Genomic DNA, 27408 nt, shown 5'->3' on the forward strand with positions numbered 1-27408 from the left:
TATATATGTATTAAACTTGAATTTCTGAGATAGAATTCTTCATTATAAAGAGGTTCTTATGAAGAGTGGAGAGTATTTATTTATTTATTTGTAATTTATTTAATTAAATTTTCAGTGACTCTGAATTTATAGTGTCAAATGACTGGAGGATAATGAATAATTAATTGGAATGGACATGGAAGGAAGTAGGTGAGGCATAAGTTAAGGTAGTATCCTAACATATTCCTGGAGGGAAAGAGGCAGCCCATGAAAAACCTCAGGGCAGTCAGTGTTCCAGCCAAGATTGAAACTGGGCACCTCCTGAATACAAGTCAGAAGAATTACCACTTAAGCCATTTTACTCAGTGTGTTTAACACATTTAAACACAGAATTTGGGTTGGCAGTATTCCATGCACAAATAGTGAAATAACTGGAGGCTGGAAAACATTATAAAGTTAAGGAGAATGACATTGGCAGGGCATGTAGCATGTATGCGATAGAAGAGGAATGCATACAGGCTTGTGTTGGGAAAGCCAGAAGGAAACAGACCACTAGGAAGATGTAGATATAGGCGGGAGAATGATATTAAGATGGATCTCAGAGATCTAAGTTGGATTCATTTTGCTCAGGATCATGAGCAGAGGTGGCCTCTTATGAACACAATATTGAACTTTTAGATTCCATAAAATTTTGGGAAATTCTTTAGTAGCTGAGCAATTGGTAACTTTTCAAGAAGCACTCATCTCCATGGATTTAGTTAGTTAGTTGTTAAACCCCTTTTCATGCATTATTTCATACACTTTAATTTTATTACCTCTTGCTAAAGACCTTCATGTAAACTACAAGGGACAGTCAGTAAATGAGTCACAAATGGAAGTAAAATAGCTGTAATGGATGTAATAAGTTTCCTATGTGTATTGTTAGGTAGCAGCACAGTCCAGCTTCATGACAGTCTAGGTAGCAGACGCACATGCACGTGTTCAGAGGCTGGTTTCAGTAGTTAAATGGTGACCATGCTTGAGAAGTGCATTACTAAAAAGCAATGTTCTGTTGTGCATTTTTGTGAGCAAAAGGACTCAATGCAAAGGATATTCATAAAGAAATGTTTCTTGTTTATGGTGGGAAGTGTTTGTCACATAACAAGGTTCACAACTGGCCCAAGAAATTCTCTCAAGGATATCTGAAAGTTGCAGATGATGTGCAACTAGGTCACCCTGTTGAGATTGCAACAGAAGTAATTGTGCAGTGGGTGGAAGAGCTGATTTAAGCTGACAGAAGGATAATAACAGACAGTGTAGCAACTGCAATAGGGTGTTTCCCAAGGTTTAGCATACAGCATAATGCATCATAGTTTGAGTTTCAGAAGTGTGTGCATGGTGGGTGCCCATAGCACTAAAGTATCGAGAAAAATTAGCCAAATGGGTCTGTCCTGGCAAAATCTCTTACAGTATATAGTTGAAGGAGAAGATATGCTTAAGAGGATTGTTATCAGGGATGAATCATGGGGGCATCACTACCAACCCAAAACAAAGCATGAATCAATGCCATGGAAACATCTCAGTTCACCTTTAACCAAAAAGTTTAAGATTATGCCATCAGCCGGGAAGGTTATGCTTACCATGTCTGGGGATTCTCTGGGAGTACTGTTAGCCCATTTTTAGAAGTGTGGTGAAAATGTTAATTCTGCATTGTACTGTGGGGTTCTGTTGAAGCTTTGGGATGCAATCTGCAGAAAGCTTCCAGACCAACTGGCAAAAGGAGTACTATTTCATCATGACATGCCAGACACCATACAGCCGGAGAAACTAAGGAGAGCATTCAATAACTACAGTGGGAACTTTTTTCAACATGTGCCTTAAAGCCCGGACTTGGCCCCTAGTGACTTCCATCTGTTTGTTCCACTAAAAAACCACATTGGTGGCAAATATTTAGCCGATGAAATGGAGGTGCAGAAGTGGCTGAGACAACAGTCAAAAGACTTCTATGCTGTGGGTACTGATGCACTTGTAAAGTGATGGGACAAGTGGTGGTGGAGGGCATGTCAAGAAATAAATGTTTTTTTCAGGTTCGAATGTTTTACGTTTTATATCCATTCATGACCTATTTACTGACTCTCCCTCATAATGAGGAATGCTACCAATAAGAGAAAAAACAGCAATAAACAATATAATGATTGAAGTAGTCACTATTTTTAATTAACTGAGATATATCATAAATCTTATTCATTTTAATAATCTTCCTTGAATATATATGTAAAAGACTTAATAGAGAGGTATAGAAAATAATGACTGCACCCACATTTTTATATGGGTCAGAATGTTGGACTCTTAACTAACAACATGAGAAGCACAGGAAGCATCTGAAATGGAATTCCTGTGGGTCCTACAAATTATACGCAGACTAACCATTTAAAAAAATTATATTCATTGTGTGGAAAGTGGAAAGAAATAGATTTCATAGATTCTAGCATTACAACTCAAAAGGAAGAAAGAGAGTTCTGAACACAAACCATGGAGTAGTCTAACAGGCATCCTTCATAATGACAATATTTGTTCTCCTTTCTGATGGAAATGTACAGAATGAATTTTCTCTTCTGCATTTGCATAAATTCATTAACACAAATATTAATTTTAAAATCATGAACACTGAAATGAACATACAAGGTCTGTCAAAACGATTAGGTAAATTTGCTGTTCGATAGAAATCTGATGTCTTTGTTTCATCAGCAGGAACGTCTGATCTTGGAGCTGGGCCATGACAAGCAGCCATATTTCTTTTATGCTTCTGTCACACACTTTATAACACCTGGAACAGATATCTTTTCAACATCTGCTTTCATCTGGTTGTTGGTAAAACACGGGCACTGGTATAGTATCACTGGGTTCAGGTTAGGCCAAAGTCAGGCCACTATAACACTGATCCTTTGCAATGTATGGCACCATACACTGGCATACTGGTGGATATTAAACAGCTACAACATAGTTTCCACTAGACTGAAACAAGAGTCCACATACAGTCTACAACAACAATGCACACAATTCCCAATTATTTGCAAGTGTTTTAATTATTATATCTAGTGTAGGAGAAACTTCAAACACATGAAATTTAGAGGAAGTTAAAGGATAAATTACAAGCTTTGGTTTAATTTGTTACACATCTTGAGAATGACAAACAACCAATGCAATTATAAATCCATCAACCAACCAACAAACCATCCAGCCAGCCAGTCAGTCAACCATCTTTGTTATAGAGTGCCAAGACTGTTGCAGCCAATTCAAATTGTTTTGAATCTATTGATATTCCTATAATGTAATTCTATTCAATGTGGACCTCAGTTGCTCCTGTAAACCATGAATACTCCTAGATGGAATATTGGGTTTCTCATAGTTAAGAAATGGCACTAAGAATTTAAAATGTCAAAGACAATTATTATTGAAGGAAGCAGTCTTCTGGGATGTGGCGTCATGTAGATGTGGTGTTAACCGACGTTTAGGAGGAACGTATCACCTCAATCTTCAGGGTAGAAGGAAAAATAAGAAAATCCACAAGCAAAGAAACAGTGAGAACAGGTGCAAGCAGACTAATGTCGGAAATAAACTCAGCTATATGAGGCGCAGGAAAGGAAGGGACAGGTCTACATGGGAAATCAGTGGAGAGGGAGAGGGGAGAGGTCTGGGACAGGAGCCAGGTTAGAGCAGGTATAGGATACTGTGTCAGGGGAGAAAGGCAAGGTTAATGGAAGGGCATTAACCCTTAAGCTGGGTGGTTGCTATGCGAGTCGATCATGGACCACGTGCCCTTGTGGATCTGGCGTCATGTCCCAGGGGGTTTCTCCCCCCTCCCCCTCCCCCCGACACAATATCCTATACCTGCACGGCTCCCCAGACCCTTCCCCTCTCCCTCTCCACTGATTTCCCATGTAGACCTGTCCCTCCCTTTCCTGCGCTCATATAGGTGAGTTTATTTCTGACATTAGCCTGCTTGCACCTGCTCTCACTGTTTCTTCGCTTGCAGATTTTCTTATTTTTCCTTCTACCCTGAAGATGGAGGCCATACATTCCTCCAAAACGTCAGTTAACATCACATCTACATGGCGCCACAACCCAGAAGACTGCTTTCTTCATAGTCACCGCTGGGAAAACCTCAAATCTTACACAATTATTATTATTTATTAATAAATGATTTGCCTGCTCTAAGAACAATAAGGTCACTTCTGGACTGTTCACAAAGTAGTACTAATTTAATGGCCATTTAGAATTCATCAGTTGTTACATAAGCTTTCTTACTCTCAACTTCCCCGCTTTCTCCCATCTTCCTTTCAAGTCCTACATGTTATCAAATGCTGCAGCAAGACTGACTTCTAATGCAGTCTCACATGAACAAAACACACACATAGCTAATCACAAGTCATTTCTTTTATATGTCTATCTATAGTATACTACACTGAGGCAAAAGACTGCTTGCTAGCTTCTGACAAACTATGTAAATTTGATTTGAAAAACAGTGAAAACAGCACAGCAGCCACGAGCAAACCCTGGAAGATATAAAGAACCTCCACATCAAGATAGACTGGTGACACAATATCTGCCCCATACAAGAGGGACGATGGGAGGACGAACACCAGCCTGCATGGTTTATGAATTTTAATTATTGACAATGCAAAAAAATTTTTAATTAGCATCAAGAAATTTTAAATAATTTTTTTAAAAATTTTACATTCCCAGGAAACTGCTGTGTTTGTGAAATGTTCTATTTTGTGTACTATGCATTGTAACATATAAGTGTACGTACTTTACGTCTAAACAACTTATGTTAAGGTGGTTTCCTATTTGTAGTGATGTTTGCCCTCTGAAGATGGTCTGCGGACACCGAAATATGTAAGGGTGTTAAGTTTTTCATGTAGTAATAAACTTACAGGTCACATTGGACAGAGTTATTTATATTTGTGAAACTATGTAACTTACTCTCATGCACCATGTTAACACCTGACAATTCTGCAATTGTAAACTGAAGTTCTGAAATGACAATTATAAATCTCATGTTTACAAAACTGTTATATATGCATCAAAATGGTTTTTTCAAGTATTTGAAAAGGAAAGTATATTTTCCAGTTCTCAGCATTTCCAACAAAAGAACAGGTCTGATCTGGTCCTAAAACCACCATGTATGTTTCCATGTACACAAGGCTTTTTNATGTTCATATACTCGTAAGTCATTAACAACTGAAAAATGGCAATAATGCTCCTCGGAAAATGCGTTCTAACATACTTTTAAAAGTATCAGTAACTGAAGCACGTTATAAATTCATAATTGACTATCAAGGTTATAATGTATGGATATGTTTTCATGGCCTGGTGCATAATTAAGCACTATACCATTAAGACATATGGGGAAGTGGATGCATAGATCCACTTTTGCTTGACCTTGGCACTAGTTGGAGGTGAGTGATCAGTTTCACGGTCCGGCCATACTATCCCCAGGGAAAGAGTCCCTGGTACCCATTTGATAGGAGGCTGGGTGGGCCCCAAAGCCGGTCTGGACATGGAGAAGTGAAAATTCTTGCCCCCACCGGGACCTGAACTTCAGCACCTAGGTCGTCCAGCCTGTAGCCAGTATATTTGACACTATTTAGATTTATTCGGATGTTATTACACAGTTATGGGGGCCGTAATGGTTCTGGCGTTCAAGAATGGTGGAGCTATAACTCCACTCCCCCATACTTATGCCTTCACGACGTAATGCTTTATTAACTAAGCTTATGATTTCAACAAAATTGTGATAACACTTATCTCTTAAATTTACCTGTAATAATTTAAGTCTAAATGATAATTTACAGTATTGTATACTAATGCTAATTGTGGAAGTACATAATCCTATCCAGCTGTATTACGTAAATATTCTCTGGTTTCTATAGCAACACACACTTTGCGTGTATGAATTGCCATCTATCGGATAGTCATGATCGTCATGATGCTAGCGACCCTAGCGACCGGTCATGATACTAAATAACAGGCGATTTCCATAGCTGAGATAAGATTATGGTGGAGAATAAAAAAAAAGCGTAAGGTGTAGCTGGCGATTGGTATGAGTTGGATTGTTGGTAAGAATTTTATTTATTATCTTCCTGCGCCCTTTTGTATCTTAAATATCGGATGGAAACTTGTATATGATTGCTTGGGTCAATATGAAAGGAAAAGGATGGTAACGTAAGGGTAATGGAGGGCGTACTTGTTTATCAACAAAGGCTTGTTGCTCTTTTAGCATCCCTTAGTGTTTGACAGTGCTTGAAGGTAGATGTCTTTTGCAAGGAGCGTATTTTTGGATTTAATTCATATGTCATCCTTTGCTGTACATTGAATTATATGTTAATTTTAAGCAAATTTTCGTAACTAATAAATTGAAGGCCGTTGATCGTGCACTAAATGGGAAATTCCCTGCGATAAATAGCATTTACATTCGTTAAGTAATTGAAAATTATTAAATTCTCGTATATATCAGAAAATATTTGCACATTTTATATATACAAGTAAAATGAATATTTGAGACTAACGTATGTTTGTTCTGATATACTAATTATGGAAATTAATTTTCCCTTTAAGGACTTGACTGTCTGAAAAGCAATGAAATAGAAAGAATGAAGTTAATAAAATAGCATAAGCTCGGATCACTCGTGGCTCTGCTTTCTGCGCACTCAAACTCCACATGCTCTGAAGTTGGTCGAGTCAACGGAAAGGACAGAGAAACGGGTGACTCAAGCGAAAGGTTGAATCCAGGTCCTTTCCAGGACCTAACAGGGAAGCTTTTCATTATTGACTTGGCAAGCAAGAAACGTGATCAGCTGAGGTTGAGGCACACTGATTTGGCTGTTTCTGTAGCTGATCCCACCATGCAGCAGGAAGGAAAACCAAGGTTCTTGAAATTCCACCAAGGAAGTGTACGTGGAGTTGCTTTCAGTCCCAGGGTATGTATAAGCAGTGTTACAAATAAATGTACTATTGTTACCACTGCTGCTGCATATGTGTTTGGAATCAATTAGCTCTCATTCACTTGTTCTGCATGCATGTGAAACTTTATCATATTCTAAGAAAACAAAAGACTTGGGGGAGTGTGTCTGGGGCTAGGAGAAATGAAGTAAAAAAGGTTTGAAGAAAATTACATAAAGAAGAGCTTCATAATTTGTATTCTTCACCTAAGATTGTTAATATGATTGAATCAAGAAGGATGGGACAGCTGGGACACAATGGTGGAAATGATAAATGCAAACAAAGTCTTGGATGAAAGAATTCAAAGGAAGAGAGCACACATATGAGACTGTGTAATATTACGGTGAGCCGTGACTAAGGAAGTAAAGTTTAAAGGTATGGAATGAATGGATCTGGCTCAGAGTAGCATCTGATGTTGGGTTTTAGTCAAAAGTGAGCTATTTGTTCAGGCATGATAGCATACTTTTGTAGTGCATCTGCCCACCACATTATGGTTCGTTGAGCCTGAAGTTATTAAATTTTAATTGTGGAAGTTATGTGATAATTAATCGGTTGGGAGCACAATCATAATCATAAAGAGTAAGATTTAGAAGGTGGTGGTGATGGACGATTTTAAGGCTCTTGCCCAAATCATTTGTGTGGCGAGACTGAAGGAAGCTATAAAACCATCAGGTGTTGAGTCCAAGATTCAAACCAGGCATCTCCTGAATACAAATCAGAAGTTTTACTGATGCAATAACCTGGTCAGTTTAGTCTACACATGTTAGTGATTCACATTGAAAGGCAATATGAATGAATGGATTGTGTGAGGGTGGTTCAGGGTTGACCTGGACTTTATTTTTTCCTGAAGCTGTGGGAACCACAAAAGTAACATTCTTTCATGGATGGTTGGTGGCAACACTGTGCTCGCTGCCTGGCAGGTAGCTGTGCACCCCATTTCTGCGCATTAGAGTGAATGTAGGATGGTGTCAGACCTTGTCACTCCTAGTGTAGAATAATGCTGTATCATCAAATTCATAGTGAAAGAGGAAGTGAAACCAGCCGAAATTCTTCATGGGCTAGATGCACGTTATGGGAACCCTGTCATATACAGGTCTCTGTGATTGGTACAGTGAGTTTTCTTGAGTTGATAATAATTCAGGACAGCTGTCTGCTGAGAAAATCATGACAAGTGTGTTTTGGTTTTCAGTAGCAGTAATTTGTGTTGGTTTCTTCTGCATGGTGTAACAGTTGATTAGAAGTAATTCAGTAACTTGCTCCACTATGATGTACACCAAGCAATTTGGAAGAAAATTCCTGGAAAACTGTCAAAGAAAAAAATTTGCCTGCTTGACAGTGCTCATCCACATACAGTACACTTGATGGAGGCAGCAGTGCTAACAGTGGGCTATGAAATCATGAACCACCCCACTTACAGCCCTGACATAGCCCCCTGTTATTTTAATTTCTTTGGACCAATGAAGGTGCACCTAGGAAGAAAGAAGTTTCAAATTGATGATGAACTGAAATACTATTTATGGCCAGCAGAAGTGATATGTAACCTAATGTGGATTCAAATCACAATGGAAATCTTGTATTTGCCTTACTTCCAAAATTTGTGTTTCAGCAGAGGTGTAATGAGAGAGTGGTTTCTTCCTTATTATAAGAAGCTTTGAGGATTATATCTTATTGAACATAGGAGCTCATAGGTTTTGTTTATTTGCTGTAAAATTTATGATTTTGTGGGCATACCTGGAAAATTCTCAGGAGACAACTATTTTAGCCATGTCATAGATTAATTTTGGAATTGCATGTCTCAGGATGCAGCAGTATACTGTAGCTGCTAAATCTTTGTGATGATTGATTCATTATACCACATAAAGGGAGGAAATACAATTGATAGATTAGAATTCCATACATTCTACCTCAAGAGCATGCATTCTCTGTTCTGCAATGTAGAAAAATGTATATATTTTAATATTTACTACTGAATATTCCTGAGAAAAATATGACATTGACAAGACTATGCTATTTATTATGAGAACTTCAAATAATTGCTTGTTTTATTTGTTCACAAGGACCGTTACCTCTTCTGTTCGGGTGCATACGATGGCAAGGTAAATCTGTATTCAGCACTACGCATGGAGTTACTCATGTGCTACCAAATCACCACCATGACCCTGGCACGCAATGTCAATGCCGTTCGCTTCACATCGGATGGCTCCAGGGTGAGGGTCATGTCCACATTGAATAGAGGTCTTGATAGTCTGTACGTATCAATAAATCATTTTTTAATCCAAATTACTAACTTTAAATTTTCATTCAGATGCATCAGATTGACATTAAACATTATAGAAGTGGAATAAGGAAGGCATTGTGTAGGTATGAAGTCATTAACTTTTGTCATTAGTTGCATCTGCTATGTTTTTCTGTATATGAAAAGTGTATCATATTTTGGCCTTATATCAGACATGCGATCACTGCACTTTGGTTTGTACATTTAGAATGTTTCGTTTCCAAGTAAAACCCAATTTTTAATATAGCTACTAAATGGGGGCATGAAGTTCTCTTCAGTTTGTCTAGTAACTATTTTGAATCATGGACAGGAAACTGGAAACACTAATTAAATTTTCTGTAATGTTGCAGAAATTTTTTCCTTATTCATCAGTTCTTCCTCATACCCCAAACTTCTATGTCTTTCCATTTTATCTTCCTCACTCTCATTATAATATTTTCTGTCGTTCATCTTCTCCCCTGATTATTTTTGGTCCCCTGTTTTTCTTTTTTTTTTTAAATTTATTTTGTCCCTGTGACATGAAATATTCCACATTTAAAATGTAATGACAATTGTTGTATACTGGAAAAGTCCTCTTTTTTGGTTTGATTATGCGTTTTTGTAATTGCACTAGTAAGGCTCTGTGAATTCTGGCGTGATGATATGATGAAGACATCTTATGTGACATTGTGACTTCTTCATACCTTGTTCTCCAATTTTTGGCCTCTCACATTGCCTAATTTAAATTTACCTCCTCTGTGGTAGCCATATGGTAACTTTCCTTTCATATTTCCTAATGGATGCCCTGTTTGTTGCAGAGACATTTTTTATGTACATAATAGCAGTGGTTTCCAGTGAACAGATGAGAACTAATGGTACTTTATATAATTCTGGTCTTTGACTTAACTTTATTTATTGATTACTGTGAAGTGCATTTTTGAGTTCATTCTGACAGTATGGTGGCAGTGGTGTGGAAAATTATTGCGTCTGTTTTATTACTCACGGTTAATCAGTGTTATTTTTATTTAAAGTACTTTTCTGTCTAAAAATGCTTGCAGTTCAGAATGTATTATTATAGCCATCCCTTTTTCTGAAATGTGGTGGAGACTGTTTAAATTTAGAAACCACTGTATTTGAACGTTTTTAATTTCTTGCAAGATTTTGTAACTCATGGTCTTTGAATTGACAGGTGTTTAACCCTTTCCAGTTGTATGTTGATATATAATTGACATAGTGACAGTGCTTCCACAGACGAGTGTCAACAAAATTTATTTCGGTTTTCTTCAGTCGTATGTTGATCATGTGTCACTACTGGCCACTGTATACAGTGGCAACAAATCCATGAATGTCATGTCTGCCTTCTTCTGCCATCTGAATGTCATAATTTGAACTTCTACAAGAATGAATGACATTTATATATTATGGGGTGTCACATATTAGAGGCATGGTATCATGTTCCAGCAAACCTGGCACTTCTGGCTCAGAAGACAAAAATATGATGCGTTGTATGATATGGACGAAAACGCTATTAGTGATATGGTAAATGAAGAGCTCAGTATTTACTCTGATGATGAGATGGATTTGGAAATTGAAGGCGAAACTGGGAGTGAAGAATCGAGCAACAGAAAATCAGAAAGTGAGAGTGAGGCTGAACAACTGGCATGAGTATTGATGTATGGAAAGAAGTGACAGTGGGCGACAAGAAACCCAAGGCATACACATTTACTAAGAACACAGGGCTACAATTTAACCTTCTGCCAGATGCAGAGCCCATAAATTATTTTAGTTTATTTTTCAGTGATGAGCTTTTGAAATACTAGGTGGTTGGGACTGATTTTTTTTGTAAACAAGCCGCACTGCGCAGCAGCTGTGCGACCTTGAGAGAGTGAAGCCACAACCTCCACCCTCCCTCCTGTTAGGGTTAGAACCTGTTCAGTCCTGTCTGGAAGTTGCTAGAGTGATGAGTGAACAGAAGGTACCGCGGAGCGTGGAACAACGCATTGTGATCAAATTCCTCGGAGGAAACGTCCCGTCTACTGAAATTCACCACAGACTCCAACAACGGTATGGGGAAGAGTGTCTCTCATGGACCCGTGTGTTTGAGTGGTGTAAGTGCTTCAGAGAGGGCAGAGAGTGCCTGGAGAATGAACCGCATGATCGTCGGCCGTGAACATTCGTCACCAAGTCAAACATTGATCGCGCAGACACACTTACTTGTGAGAATAGGCACATCACTATCAAGGAACTTGGAGCAATGCTGTCCATCAGTGTTGGTAGTGTAGAAGACATCATGAAATACCACCTGCACTATCGCAAGGTGAATGCACGGTGGGTACCACGCACTTTGACGTACGTGAACAAAATGGTGCGCGTGCAAGTTGCCAGTCATCTCCTACAGCAGTTTGAAGACGAAGGTGATGCATTTTTAAGTCTATAGTGACCACCGATGAAACGTGGGTGCACTACTTCATTCCCGAGTCCCAGCAATCATCACGTGAGTGGCGGCATACCAGTTCTCCCAAACTCAAGAGAGCGCGGAGGAGCTGTTCAGCAGGAAAAGTGATGGCAGCGTTCTTCTGGGACTGGCAGGGGGTTATCCATGTAGACTTTCTGACAGATGCCAGAACAGTCAATGCAGCTTATTACTCAGACCTCCTGGNAATGACAATGGAAACCCAGAAATTGAAATGGAACCTTCTGACACATCTGCCGTACAGTCCCGATTTGGCACCAAGGATTTCTACCTGTTCGGAAGGCTCAGATCAGACTTGCAAGGCATGCGGTTTGTGGACAATGACGCCATCATCCAGAATGTTCGGGAGTGGATACGCCGCCAACCACAAAACTTTTTTGAAAAGGGCATCAGGATGCTTCCAGAACGTCGAAAAAAATGTGTAGACTCCGGAGGGGAGTACGTTGAAGACTGACATGTGCAAGTAAGTGTTTGGCAGTTTTGGTTTTAAAAAAAATCAGTCCCGGTCATATTTGGACCACCTTGTACACTGTTATGGAAACAAACAGGTACGTGAAAGATAAAATTGCAAAACTTCAGCTAAGCACAAGGTCCATTTGGAGAAGCTGGTCTGATATATCTGCTCCTGAAATGAAGGCATTTTTAGGTCTAATTATAAATATGGGTCTGATCCCATTACCCAACATAAAAGACTACTGGTCTAGCCAGAGAGCAACACAAATACAATTTGTTGGTGATGTAATGTCTAGAGATCACTTTCTACTGATATTTTGTATGTTCCATATGGGAAATGATACCACCAAAGAAAGCAGTAGGGCCATCAAATGAACAGGAAGTACATGGGGTGACAACATACAGAGAAGCAGTTTCAGAAATATTTTGTGCCAGGTAAAAATGCTGCAATAGATTAATCAACAGTTGGGTGTAAGGGCAAAGTAATTTTAAAAATTTATAATCCAAACAGAACCGTCAAAGTGGGGCATCGGATTATTTGTATTACTGACAGTGACACTAGTTATGTTCACAGTATAATCCATATTATGGGGAACTCTGTAAAACCATTCACTTCAAGAATTGTTCTTTTCCTAATGGACAGACTAGGAATCAGTGTGCCTGGTATTGAAGGCTGCCACCTTTTCACTGATGGATATTATAGTAGTGTTCACTTGGCCGAAGACTTAAATAATCAAAAATGAAATTTCTAATAATGCAATGACTGGAGAGGGTTAAATTGCCTTACAGAATTAATTAAAGATCTGACAAATAACTGAATCAGTTCTGTAAAGAAAATATATACCTCTTATAACTTGTACCTAGTGTAATCACATTCAACTTATTCATCTTCTGACTTACGTATACATTTTAATGACTCTGCCATGGCTGGAAATATTACTGGATATCATTTCACAGGAGTCTTACATTTAATGCCTCATAGTGCTTTGAATACATCTTCAAGTAATTCAAAATAAGGCACTTTCAAGGAAATTGTTTAGTTTCATGATCATGAAAATGTTGCAAAGGGTGAATCAGGCCAGTATAGTAGTTGTTCTTCGCCCATATGTTGCTGTTCTTAAAGCTTAAAGCCCTGTGGGGAAGGTGCAGTGTTACGATGTGAAATTCATGTGTGCACTGCCAACAACATCTAAAAGCATGAAAGTAGAATGCTGGGTTTAGTGTTTATTTTGGAGGAACAAATTAATAATGAATAATTCCTTTGGTACTAGGAAGACAGGTTAACATGGTTTTGTCCTTTGTTTTTGACATTTGTGCTTTTTTGATCTTGGGTTTATGGACTTTTCCATTGGCAAATTTCATGTTTTGTTGAAATTTAGATTTGTTTCTGAGTTGTATTGGAAGACCCAAGTGTCATAACTATTCACTGTCTCTTTGAAAACTTCAGTTCTTCCAGCAGTAATTAAGGATCCTGTTGCATTACTGTATCTTTTACACACAATAATAATACAGTTCCATCAACAATGCAACCATTTTATTGAAGGAAAGGGAAAAAATAAAATAGTTGCATTGTTGATGGAACTGTATTATTATTATTATTGTGTGTTAAAATCTTATAATGTCTAATTTCTTAAGGCATATTTTGGGAACATAGTGACCTGGTACTGAGGCACTGGACTTGTTCAGTTATGGACTTCTGTCTTTTGACACTATGTAGTTTAATAGGCATTGCCAGTGTTTTGGAGGAACCTACTGCCTCCTCTTCACTGCCAGCCATAATCTTCATCACTCCCTATCATTTGGAATGGATAGAATACCACACTGTGGTTGCTGCACCTGTGGAGTGGATTCCTTTATCCTTGTCAGATGGTCTGTTTTCGTCAAGGTCAAGAGACCACAACTGGTGGTATGAAATAAAGGTGTATGTTACTACCAAGTATTTCACAAGCTGACGGGAAGAAGTTAAGACTATTGCTAGTAAGAAACTGACATTTGGTATTTGTTTTCCTTTATCCTATCCTTCCACCATTCAGATCTTGGCTGCTACGACAGCTCGGCGACTGGCCGTGGTAGATGTGGAACGAGGAGAACAATTGCTGGCATATGATAATTGTGCATTTAGTGGCAGAGATCGAACTGGCTTGGCTGCAGATCCGGTTTGTCCAAACATGGCTGTCTCTGTTGCTGTAAATGGCAAGGGCCTCACCCTACTTGATCTCAGGATGCCTCTACCACTTGATTTTGTCTATGATGTAAGTTGAATTAACTTAATCCTACTTCTCACATTGTGTGAAATAAGAATTTTCTGCATGCAGTTCACCCAGTGCCTCAGGTGGGTGGGTACCTTTTTAGAAACAGGGAATTGTGAACTTCATTCATACTGTGGTTGAAGATATTTAAATGAATTAAGTTTTGTGAGACATTTGCAAATGCTGTACTAAAATATTAGTTTTTGTTTTGATCAGATATTGTGCACACATTTTATGCATATTTACTCTATTGATTTGTTTGCAAACTAGAATGGTAAACAATTAAAATGACAGTAGGGCAGTGTTACACAGTACTGAAGTTGATGATGATGAATTAGTGAATTTGATTGTTTTTTTCATTTATTGCAAACTTCAAGTTTCTTATGTACTGTAGAGAGTGTGTAGTTCAATGATTTTTCCAATAGATGGCAAGAAAGTATCGAGAATATAATTCACTACTATGATTTTTGTTCAGATAGAGACATTATGCAAAAATGATATTTCTGTAGTTATTGCACCTCAGTAAACTATGAAATAAGGGAAGTGTGAATAAGTGTTATGGTCTTTATTGAAGTGAAAAGTAAGTACTCACAACTAATACCCACATTTTATATATAGGTATTACTGAAGTCCACTTCAGTACTTCAGTGTGTAACACTTATTACCTAGACAACAACACATAATGGGAGGAACTGCATGTAACATAAAATATTTGTCTGATCTGTAGTTATATTTTTATCTGGAACATATTTTATCTACCATTATTTACAGAAACACTTTACTCCAAAATGTATGTATACCTACAAGTAAATTGGTAGTCCGTGTTATGGAGTTTGAGCAGAGATTCAGCTGAAATGATAGAATATTAGGAGGAACATCTTCTAGCATAATTTTTGTTTTAAATGCGGTGATAAGTGAAAAGTCTCCAATCTCATATATCTCCTCATAATTGTTCGCGTTTAATTTCTTGCAAGTTCCTTCCTCACTTCTCAATGTCTTCTACTACATGACTAAATCATCTTGCCCTGGGTTTTCTTATAGATCTTCTTTTGAATTTTAATTCTTATGCCTTTCTTGGTATCCTTGGGAGCCAGGATAACTCAGTAGGTATATAATGATGGTGTAGGGCTGGACAGCCAAGGAATTGGGATTTGATTCCTGGTAGGGGAAAGAGATTTTTATCTTTGTCTCCCAGTTCAGTCTGGCTTTTTGGTCCCATGCAGCCTTGTATTCAGTGGGTGCTCAGCACTCTTTCCATGACAGTAATGCAGCTGGTGTGTGAAGCTGACCACCCACTTTCATCTAGTTCCAAGGTTAAGTATGCATGGAGCTGTACCTCCACTCCCCAAATCATCTTCATGGCATGGTGCTTAATTAATTAAACACAGGGACAGCTACACATTTTGCCTACCTTCCTGGTATTTTTATTTTGTCTTTATGTTTTTTTTCAGTATGGCCAAGCCGTTGTACTCATTCAGGGATGTTTAGTACTAAATTTAATGTATTTCCGTTGGCTGGAAACATTACATAGGAACTAAAACATAGCTACTAAATGCTCATGTGTTATGAAATGCAATGAAAACTGCTGAGTGTAATAACATAACCTCTTATTTGCAGTCAGAAGCTTTAAACTTACCATAATAAAAACAAATGTTAACCTTCTCACAGTTACATGGTAGTGTGATACGTGACCTGGCATTTATGCACCCCTCATGGCCATGGGTGCGTGGTCAGCAGAGTGCGCTCTTGACAGCTGGTGGTGATGGCACATGCAAAGTCTCTACTTTAGATGGAAGAGTCCTCCATGCTTTTCAGGCAGGGCATCAGGTTAATACAGTTTGCCCAACACCTGAGCCATACAATATTGGTGCTGACGATGGATTTTACAGTGAGTGAAAAGTTTGGGTTGGTAAGCTTTAGCTTAATGTGGATGTAGGTGATTCATTTCTGATTAAGAATGGTAAATACATGACTTTGTTTCATTTTTAAGCTGTAATCTTGTGAGTCCCTAATGAAACGTGGAATATAAGAGAGTACAACTGATATGGATGCCAGGACATAGAAGGATTAGCTAGAAAGAAATTACTGAGCAGTTTGCAAGACCAGGTTCTGCACATACCTCTGTAGCATCTGAACTAGTCTGTTCAACTCAAAAAGGGTTACTAAGAGGTCAGTCAGTGACAGAGCAACAGAAAACACAAGGAATACTGGCAGTTCACACCTCTAAAAACATGTAAAGGGTTTCTTTCAGAAGCTGCCAGGTGGTAAAAGACCAGGGGAACTAACTGCAGTTATTGGAGCTGAATGGGAATTATTTAAAATAAGTAACAGGACACATGTCACTTGAAGAGACATCTGTTCATACTGGGAACAATAAGTGGTCTCAGAGGTGTGAAGGGTGTCATAACAAAGGAAAAAGGCAACCTTGCATGTCCTTTGTGACTGATGTATTTTAAATAATATTTTATCACCGGGGAACATCCTGAAACCATGTGACTATGATAAAGACATTAAGCAAGATATTGTGCTTCATATCACTGCAGGACTGAAAAGGAGTTTAAAATTACAAGGAAAGGGAGGCAAAATAGGTTGAAAATTGGTCATAATTGGCTGTTTAATGGGCATCCATTATTAACACTTTAAATCTCGCCATAGTACACATTCCACACATCTTTGCCTTGCCTAAGGGTGGTACATGTATCACTGTGAACTTCAAAAATCTATGGTAGGGGAACTATTAGCAATGTTGACATAGAATTTTAAATTTGGCACCTTGGAACTTGTATATTTTGTGGTTAAACAGTAGAGACCACTGCATAATAGCATTGTGAAGCACTGCATTTACTATGCCTCAGTTGGCCGCGCCATAGCTAAAGTGGTTAGTCGCTGGCTTCCCACCACGATGGCCCAAGTCTGGTCAAGTGGGATTTGTGGTGGACAGAGTGGCGCTGGGGCAGGTTTTCTCCGAGTACTTCGGTTTCCCCTGCCAATCTTCATTCCACCAATTGCACCACCATCACCCTCACCTATCATCTGGGGCTGGTACAATAGGCCAGAAGTGGCTGCAGTACAAGGGGCTTAGTCCCACCTGACTAGCAATAAAAAATGCCTCAGTTTGTATATCCTCTCTCTTTGTCAGTGAATCCCCTCCAGTCATTCACACTGTTGTCATATTGAAACACTAGCTGAGGATGAAGGAGAGGTCAGGTACTGTTCTAAAAATAGTTCACCATGCACTTGAATGATGTACAGTCAGAGTTTATTTTTCTAATACAGGGTGGGGCGCAGAAACTTCCCTTTTTTGAAGGCGAATAAAAGAAAAATTATTGCTGATAGGCAACATTTATGTTTAGCTAATGAAAGAACATACTTTAAAGTTTTAAATCATGTAGGTTTAAACAAAATATCTTGAAGGTGGTGGCCACCATTCTCTATGCACTGATGCAAACGTTTTCTGAAGTTCCCCTCTGCACATTCCAACATGTTCACTGGAATTTGAGCTACTTCCTGCCGAATAACATTCTTCAGCTGAAGCAGGTTTGTGGGGCAATGTTTAAAAACCTCTGCCTGGAGGTATCCCCATAAAAAAATCACGGGCGTTAGATCAGGTGAGTGCACTGCCCACGGGATGTCACCTCAAAGCGCGATGAGCCGTCCGGGGAACTTTGCCCTCAAAACTGTCATCGAAGTTGGGGCTGTGTGGACCGTGGCACCATCCTGTTGGAACCAGACATTTCCTAGATACATTTTTCAAGAGCTGGTTCGAAAAAGTTTTTATTCGTGTCCACATACTGCTGTGAATTGGCAGTAACTGCATGATTGTCTTCTTCAAAAAAATAAGGGCCAATAACTCAAACTCAAAATGCACACCATACTGTCACCTTATCACTGTGAAGTGGCCTCTCATGGAGCTCTTTGGGATTGTTACCACCCCAATAGTGCATATTCTGCTTGTTGACATATCTGGATAGGTGAAAATGTGCCTCATCAGTAAAGAAAACAAGTGCGTCAGGGGGTAAAGTTTCCAGTAACATTTCGCATGCCGTTATTTGGTTCTGAAAATCATGTGGTGACAATTCATGCATAGCAACCATCTTATAAGGATGGAAATTAAGATGTTTGTGAAGAATTCGGCGCACTGAATGATTGGATATGTCTAGAGTGACTGCATGTTTGCGAGCGGAGCGTCTTTGAGATCTCAAAATCGACTGTCGAACTGCCTCCACATTTTCTGGTGTCGTAACAGTCCGTTGTCATCCTGATGATTTTTTCACCACACTCCCGGTTGTCCTATAGTTCTCTACCCACAAAACAATCAATTTCTGGTCGGGAACCAGACCTCTGGGCTTAATTCCGAAGTGAGTATGGAACGCACGCTGCACCACCACGTAGGAATGGTTGTTCGAAAAATAGGCTTCGACAGCAAACGCACACTGCTCACTCGTCCACCTCATGTTTCCTACTGAGGGGTATTAAACAGAAACTTCTGCGACTCCTGCATTCGCTGAGCCTTTCCCCGCTTTTCTGCGACCTCTCCACCCTTCACAATGCGTCTTCACAAAAAGGAAGTTTCTGCGCCCCACCCTATATTTATATCATCAGTATAACAATTTGAACGTGTTTGTAACTTTAATTTTCTTACTCTGGGTGTTGGTGCAATATGTTCCTTACATATATGAAAATTTCACAGAATTGATGAAATTGTGAATTATTCATGGTTTCCTATAAAATCCTGTAGCTGAAGAGAAAGGGTATTTAAATAGCTCTAGCTACAAAGTGTTAATATAATGACTTACTGCTGACTACGAGGTCTGACAATAAAGTTCATGAACTTGCCACTGTGTTCCTGCTGTGGCAGCAGTGGACAGAAACCTGAGTATGGTTTGATGACCTTGGCATATCAGCATTTCACAGCTGTGTACTTTGAAGGTAACCACAATAATATTCAGCAGTGAGGTATGTAGCACTTTTACCGCAATGAATTCACAAACATTATCGTCAGACCACGTATGACGCTTAATAAATGGCAGGCTTGTCCTTTCATCAGGGAGGGTGCCCCATAGTGACAGAACTGTAACTGTCTAGCAGTAACTAAAATCTGGTCATGAGCTGCAGATGGGGCTCGGCACCAAAGTGGACTGACTGGCTGACTGACCATCAGTTGTAACATAACTCTGATTCTGAGTGTTAATCTAATCTACTCTAGACCTTTGGGTTATAAAATAACTATCACACAAACTTACACCAAAAAACTTTCTGGTTTTTTCACTACATTTTATGACCACATGTAGTCATTATCGGGTAGTATGCAACACACTGGCTAATATATATTTGGTATGTAGACCCGTTGCTAGGCAACAACCACTAAATAAGCAAATACACAACAGCCATTGGTAAGTAACGGCTCCGCAGACAAACATGTTTTCATGAATGTAACAGTTGGATACAACAGTAATGGGAATTGGTGTTTTCTGTTTGGTCCATTCAGAAATGTTATAGGTAGGAAAAGTCAGTCAGTCACTCAGTTATTTGAGATTTGCTGTAGCTGAGGCCAAGGACAGTTTGGGAACCTACAAGGAGGGGAATGTCACTGTCAGAAGCTGGAAGTACATTTTAAAACATGGAAGTACAAATCTGTTAAAACATGGTGTTGTATAGAGGTGTATATGAAACAGTATGAGTTCAGTTTCACAAGACGTGACTCCGATATAATAGCAGTTATTCAAATTGTGAGGGATCTTCAACACATGAAGTAGTATCTTAAAAGCCTATATGCATATGTACTCTATAATCTTGTATTATTCCTTCAGTTTCACGTATGTAGCCTCTTTGTCAAATCAGTTTAAATTGTAGCCTTGCTATTGTTTTATTTTGTGAGTCATGGTTACCTATATTTTCTGTACAATATAAGAGTACTTGTCCAAATTATAAGAGTTCTTCAGCATTTAGCATTACATGTTTGCCATCTGATATGAATTCTTATATACAGCTTGTCAATATATCCTTATATCATCACTGTCTTTTTATATAGTTGACCCTCTTATTCAGTTTAGTCTAACTGTATGATTTTTGTATTGGGGAGTTAGTAGATATTGTGGCCTTTTGTTAGATAGTGACTGGAGTTTATAGGTGGAGTATAGATTATGTCTTTGGAGTTAGGGACTGATATACTGATGCAGTGAATGCTTGAAGATTGGTTGATATAGTAGAATGTGTCTTAGAATGTCAGAATTCGTGTATGGCATGGTTTCATTGTATGCTTGAAGGTAACAGTATGTTTTGGTGTAGTTGGAGTGTACAGAATGAAATTTAGTTTAGACCACATATTTGCCTTTTTATTCACTTCCCAAAGATGAGTTTCAGTGAATGTTAGCTATGTTAAATATTATAAAATAACTCTCTTGGCACTGTACATCAGATTATGGACTAAGAGAATTTACATAGATGTTTTGTAAGGATAACAAAGTAGAAGTAGCACTGCATATAGAGACTTATGGCAGTAGTAAAGTACCATTCAGCTGTGAATATTGTTGTGTNAAACCTTGGTCACAAGGCAAGGAGAGGCGGTATGTAAGATCTAACAGTTTGTGACAGTTGTACATTAATGCAAATATTATGTTTCTGGACATTATCCATCATCCTGTGTTTGTTTAAAACACAACATTTCAGAGACTGGATTCTGTCTCTGTCTGCAGGTAAAACCTACTCACTTGGGCCCAATTGATAGAGGTAGTTCCTATCTCTGGACACCTGCATCAACACAGGATAGGGTATACAAGTCAAGAGCAGCACAAACCATTTTGCAGGATATTATATTTAAGCATCCTGTTGCACTCCATACGATACATGATATAAACTCCGTCTTCAGTGCAACCATATATTATAGGTCTTTTGTTTTGCTCTCCCTTACACACTAAATATTTCGGCCACAAACGGCCATCATCAGGTGTATTACGTATTTGTCACACTGCACTTAGTTTAACATTTAAAAGACCTGTGTTTTAAATTTTAAATGTTAAACTAAGTGCAGTGTGACAGATACGTGAGTAATACACCTGATGATGGCCGTTTGTGGCCAAAACATGTAGTGTGTAAGGGAGAGCAAAACAAAGACCTATAATATATGGTTGCACTGAAGACGGAGTTTGTATCATGTATCATTTTGCAGGAGTTAAGACAGAACATTAAAACATTAAAAAACTTCACTCATATGAGACCTAGCACCAGAGTACTATCACAATAGAAGCCATTGCTGGTACCATGGTAACATACAGAGAATTTATCTCTCCAGTGATGACTTCTGTTCTGATAATACTCTGGTGGTAGGCCACATGTGTGGAGTTTTTTGATGTTTTAATGTTCTGTCTTAAATCTTGCAGATGGTTTGTGCTGTGCTTGGTTTCTATACTCTGTCTTGTGTTGGTGCATGTATGGAGATGGGGACTAGCTCTATCAGTTGGGCCCAACTGAGTAGTTTTACCCAAAGATGGAGACAGAATCCAGTCTCCGAAACATTGTTTTAAATAAAAATAGGACAGTATGTTAAATAAAGACAGTACAATGGATAATGTTCAGAAGCATAATTTTGTATTAGAGGCAGTACAGTTGAGTTTATCCTTGTTGTGTACGGTGTTCATGAGTGGTGAACCAATGTGACAAGATGCAGAATTGTAAGTGCAGTAGTGACCAGTTAAATACTGGAGGACTGGACCAACCAACATCATCATCAAGATCTTAAGCGTCTGAAGACAAACTGCTCCAAAACATGATAGAAGGTTGAAGTATGAATATTCATACAGTGTTTTCAGTTTTGGCTGACAGAGTAGTTTTCACTCACACTGGCAGTCAGGAACACCTTGAATGAGATCTTGTTTTGCGCATATTTGTGGCTATGCTCTGTTCATATGTGCCTGTTTGTGACGTATCTATGATACCATTTCTGATGAATGTGTACAAAATACGTCAACAGGAACTACATTTTCATTATGGTGAGTCATAAGTAACTGCCATATTGAGATGGAAATTGTCGTGTTATTAATGAATATTTCTGTTGGAACTAAATTTACTTATGGGAAAAAACTACCTTCTCAGGTTATTTAGAAACTTTCTGGTATGTCAGTGTGCCTGATAGCCTAGAAGAATGGTTGTCTAATGAATGTACGTCACTCATATTAAGATTGATTATAACTGATATATAACTGAGCTTGGTCATTTGCTAGTGCCATGTCTGAACCACCATACAGAATTTTGGTCATTTAAGACAGTGGCTTGACAAGGTCAACATTTTTTTCCCCTCAAAGCAATTTGGGCAAGTAATTTCTTCCTCTGTCACTAAATAGTGTTTGTAGCTACATTTTGCAGTTCTTTGGCCATAGATTGTTTTCTGTTCACATCTTTACTGTGAAATACTGCCAACTGGTAGTTTACTGCTAAAAATGGCAGGCTGGGATACATTCCAGCCACAGAGATGGTGGGGTTGGAGATATTAAACAAAATGTTTCACTATGTAAGATTTGAGGTTTTCATGGTGGTGACTATGAAGAAAGCAGTCTTCTGGGATGGGGCACCATGTAGATGTGGTGTTAACCGACGTTTCGGAGGAACGTATCGCCTCCATCTTCAGGGTAGAAGGAAAAATAAGATAATCCGCAAGCGAAGAGATAGAACCAGTCTTTCCAACATCAGTCCAGTCTGCTTGCACCGGTTCTTACTGTCTCTTTGCTTGCGGATTTTATTGTTTTTCCTTCTACCCTGAAGTTGGAGGCGATACGTTCCTCCGAAATGTTGGTTAACACCACATCTACACAGTGCCACATCCCAGAAGACTGCTTTCTTCAAAATGTTTCACTGTTTTCCTGCTGTGTCCCAGACATTATTCAGTACATACTTTTTGTACAGGTGTAATAATGAGTGGTGGAGACATGGTATCAGCCTATGTCCCTGACACAGGCATACAGGAACATTTGAAGGAACATCGTGATATGCAGATTTGGAAACTCAGGTAGGTAATGTTAATGATAGTGGTGTTGGCATTGTCCATTTCAAATGATACGGAAGAATAGGAAGAATAAAATTTAAATTGTAAAACTTAAGGAGAGCTGGAATATCCAGTTTGGCATAGTGACTGGGCTGCAGGCTTGGTGACTGATGAATCAGTGTTTGACTTCAAGTGGGTGAGAGATTTTCTGTTCTTTATGATGGCCAAACCAGCCCTGGAGCCTAGGTGTACCACTCACCTCCAGCTAATGACAAGATAAAGAATGTATGGAGCTCTGCCTTCACTCTCCCTTGTCTTTATGGCATGGTACTTGATATAGCACAAGGAAAATTTGTTATTGTTATAAACCCTAAGGAGACATTCTGGCAGGGGATTAAGAAAATTTGAACATATAAAGTTGAATGAAAATGGTAGTCAGTATAATGCGGGAGTGTATTCATTTTTCAGATCAGATAGCTGAAATCAGAATGTGGAAGCTATTTCCTAAATAATGGTAGCTTGAGGCATGTGTTTTCATTCTTGTGATAGGCTATTTTACTGGTGCCATGGAGAAATTAACAGTCTCCATCTTTGAGATAGACTGGTTAGCAGGACATCATGTGAGCTTAACTGTTAGCTTCCTGGAACAGCTGGTAGCAATTCTGTAGGTCAGCACTTTTTTATTATTATGGAACCCAAAATTTCAGCACATTTCTGTGAGGATTATTAAACATTAGTACAGCTTACATATTGATATACATTCATTTAAGTTTCGAATGTGATCCTTTCTCATGATTTTTCCCAGCCAGAATTTTATATGCATTTCTCATAACCCCATGTATACTCCATGTCCTGCCTATTTCAGCCTTCTTGATATAATCCCCCTAACAATATAATAGAGTACAAACTACAACCATGGCATAGCTCAGGCTTGTAGATGTTGGCTTCTAACTGCAGGGCCTTGGGTTCAGTCTGGACAACTTTCTAATGGGTTTGAGGTGAATGAATTGGCATTGGAGAATGTTTTTCTTGAAGTTTTTTTTCAGTTTTGCACTGCCAGTCATGTCCATTATTGCTGCATACTCATTTATCGGTACCCATTGGGTTGTGTGATAGCACATGGCTGGTTACAGAGTAAGAAAGTTGGTTAATACAAATAATGAAGCTTCTGATTTTCTAAGTGCATATATCTTTCTCAGTACTCTGATCTTAACATCCTAAGTCCACATTCTACCCTCAGAATAAAGAACCAAATTTCACATCCATACATGCAAAGCATGGATTACAGAATAATGGTAATGAAGGAACATTTGATAGAATATGTGATCCTTTCCCCCATGCCCCCTGGCCCTACAGCCTCAGTTTAGGCCTTGGCCTACCTCCATGAAACACTCCATTTCACTTTGGTTTACTAGATCTTACAACATTCAGTAGGACTCCTTGGGTGGGTGATGAGCTCGTTTCAAGGCCTCTACCTGTATACAAACACAGAAAAATGCACGCACGCCCACATACACACGAACTCAAACTCTAAACATCCATGCCCTGTGTGGGATTGGAACCCATGATCCCGACTTCTGAGCCTGCGAAGACTGTATGCCTTAGACCACTCGGCTACCGTGACCCGCATGTGTGATCATAACATACCACAAATCATTTTCCAGGTATACTTCAAATGGCAGCCAGTTATATTCAGTATGTGATGGAGGGGTTGTCAGGCGTTATCGTCGGTACCCTCATCACCATGAATATTTGGGAGAGGTTTATCAACATAAAGGTGATATTCAGGACCTGGACATATCTCCCTATGATGAATGTATCCTTCATAATTAAATTAGTAAGAAACTGTGCAAGATATTTTTCTGTGTGGTGATGTAGTATTGATGTGGTGGTCTGTACTTAATATCTGGCCATATGTGCAGAAGGTCTGAGATTCAAGACCAGGTGGCACACTTTTCCCCTTCTGCAATTATAGGTTCTCATTGTGGTTGCCTTGCTGTGATAACCCTGCAGTCAGGTAGGTGTTTTGTGACATTTGTTGTATGTACATGTCCTTATCAATATACACTGTTCGAGATTAAAAGAGAAAGTATTTTTTTGGGTTACCCATATTAAAAGAAGAATTGTTGGTGTCTGCTTTTTTCTTTTTGTCTCATGTACTGTGCAGGTACATAATATTGATGTTGCATTTTTACTGCTAAGTAAAGAATGCCTGAAGCTTAATCTCCACTCTCATGTACGTTTACATGGCATGATATGTTTTCCTCTGCTGTATTTAAAAAGAGATTATTTTTCTTCATGATTTTTTTGTGATGTGTTTGAGGGTTTATAATTTCATGCTCTATTCAGCCATCTCTTTTGATATGGTGTTTCCCCCTCTTTTCTTTAGTTATCTTTTAAAGTATATCACTGATGTTCACTTTCTTTTGTAATTCAGTATTTTGTTATTTTTTTGTCTACATGTGTGTATATATACCTAAGGGTCTTAAATGTCATTTCTGCTAAAAATATTTATGATAGAAATAAGCATCTGTTCACTGCTTGTTTTGTTAAAATGAACCTTAATATAGTGTACAGATATCATCACTGCATCTAAAGATCGTTCAGTTGGTGTTCTGCGCCTTGGTGCACCAAACCATGGTTGGACAGAGTACAGTGAATTAACTTGATACCCTGATTGTTAATACAGTGCGCAGGTACCTGGTGGTAAGGAACAGTCATGACACAATACATTCCTAGTGCTATGAGAGTTTGTCTCCGAATGACAGGTAGTGCAGAAGTGGTCTGATAACAAAACTCATACCTCAAGCCCCTCACCTGACCCCAGAATGAAATTAGGTAAGTAACACAAGATATAAATGAATGTGTAAAATTCAACAGGATCTTATTAAACATCTAACAATTTTAAATGTTCTCAGTTTAGTACTGTTTTGTTATATTCTTGTTTAATACCTGCTATTAAAAGTCTTGAGTCACTTGTTCAGGGAACAGAGAATGAATGTCACTTTAATGTTAGTTCTTGTTGGTTGTAGCCTTCAGTGGATTCTTAAGTCTTATGCATAGTGGATTTCAGAATGTTTTGTGATGGATTAATAACTGAGATCACAAGGTATTTGTTTGTAAGCTGTATATCAGTATGATGAGTGTTGTATGCATTATGCCATTGTTTTTGGAGAGAATGTTTAATTGAAAATTTCAGGGACTTTCCACATCTTGTAATAGTCTTGAATAACCTTGTCCAAGTATTTTAATGAAGTTAAAATAATATGGTTTATTAAGGAATTTACAGTATTTAACATTAATTATATCATAGTACATTTGAAATGTAAATTAATTCAGAATGTTAAAAATTGTTTTATATGCTGCTGGTAATTCTGCCCTACTGGCAGCTTATAATGTAATATATGCTTGAGACTAGAAAATGAACTTGTTTTGAATTTAGTTATAGAATTTAATATTATATCCATTTTCAGTAGGAGTTTCTGTTAACGAGCAAGTACAATCCTTTAGTTTGATGAGGGATGGATTATAGACTCTTCAGTCTGTTACTGTTTCATTGGAACATCAGTTTTGGTATACAGATTACAAGAGGATAACCGTTATTTTTATTGAATAGTCAAATGGAAGGTACGTGAGTTGAGTTCTGGTATGTTTCTACTCCAGAGTTAGCTTAGAATTCCAGCATCTGAGGAACTCATAGTGTTGCATAAAATATCGACTATCTCTTAGAAGTTTGTGATGATAGTGCATTAGTACAAATATTATGTTTTTGGACAGTATCCGTCATTTTGTGTTTTGAAAAATAAACAGGGCACTTTTTAGATAAAGATAAAGTGATGGATAATGTCCAAAAACATAATATTTGTATCAACTATCTCTATGATTGTAGGATGTGTTTTTGTTCAGTTTGTGGTGTATTTACAAGGGTTATCCAGAAAGTAAGTTCTGATGGGCAATTAAAAAAAACAAGAATTTATTTCCTAACCATTTATATTGCCATTTGATGTACAGACCGTACACTACTTTTTGACATAGTTTC

The 27408-nt window shown here is 38.4% G+C and overlaps 1 protein-coding gene across 2 annotated transcripts; it reads left to right on the top strand.

Moving 5' to 3' along the window:
• The first annotated feature begins 5993 nt into the window (after positions 1–5993).
• Positions 5994–27185, top strand: LOC111875619. Of its 2 annotated transcripts, none has more exons than XM_023872001.2 (8): positions 5994–6080; positions 6580–6941; positions 9021–9170; positions 14177–14395; positions 16061–16280; positions 23291–23393; positions 25034–25185; positions 25947–27185. In XM_023872001.2, the coding sequence occupies exons 2-8, from the start codon at positions 6867–6869 to the stop codon at positions 26036–26038; spliced, it is 1011 nt and encodes a 336-aa protein (XP_023727769.1). In that variant the 5' UTR covers positions 5994–6080; positions 6580–6866; the 3' UTR covers positions 26039–27185. The 2 variants fall into 2 exon arrangements, with proteins under 2 accessions (XP_023727769.1, XP_023727768.1); XM_023872000.2 differs by having other exon boundaries at positions 6006–6080; positions 6856–6941.
• The last annotated feature ends 223 nt before the right edge of the window (positions 27186–27408 follow it).

The sequence above is a fragment of the Cryptotermes secundus genome, unplaced genomic scaffold, assembly GCF_002891405.2.
Source record: "Cryptotermes secundus unplaced genomic scaffold, Csec_1.0 scaffold50, whole genome shotgun sequence".
Taxonomy (NCBI): domain Eukaryota; kingdom Metazoa; phylum Arthropoda; class Insecta; order Blattodea; family Kalotermitidae; genus Cryptotermes; species Cryptotermes secundus.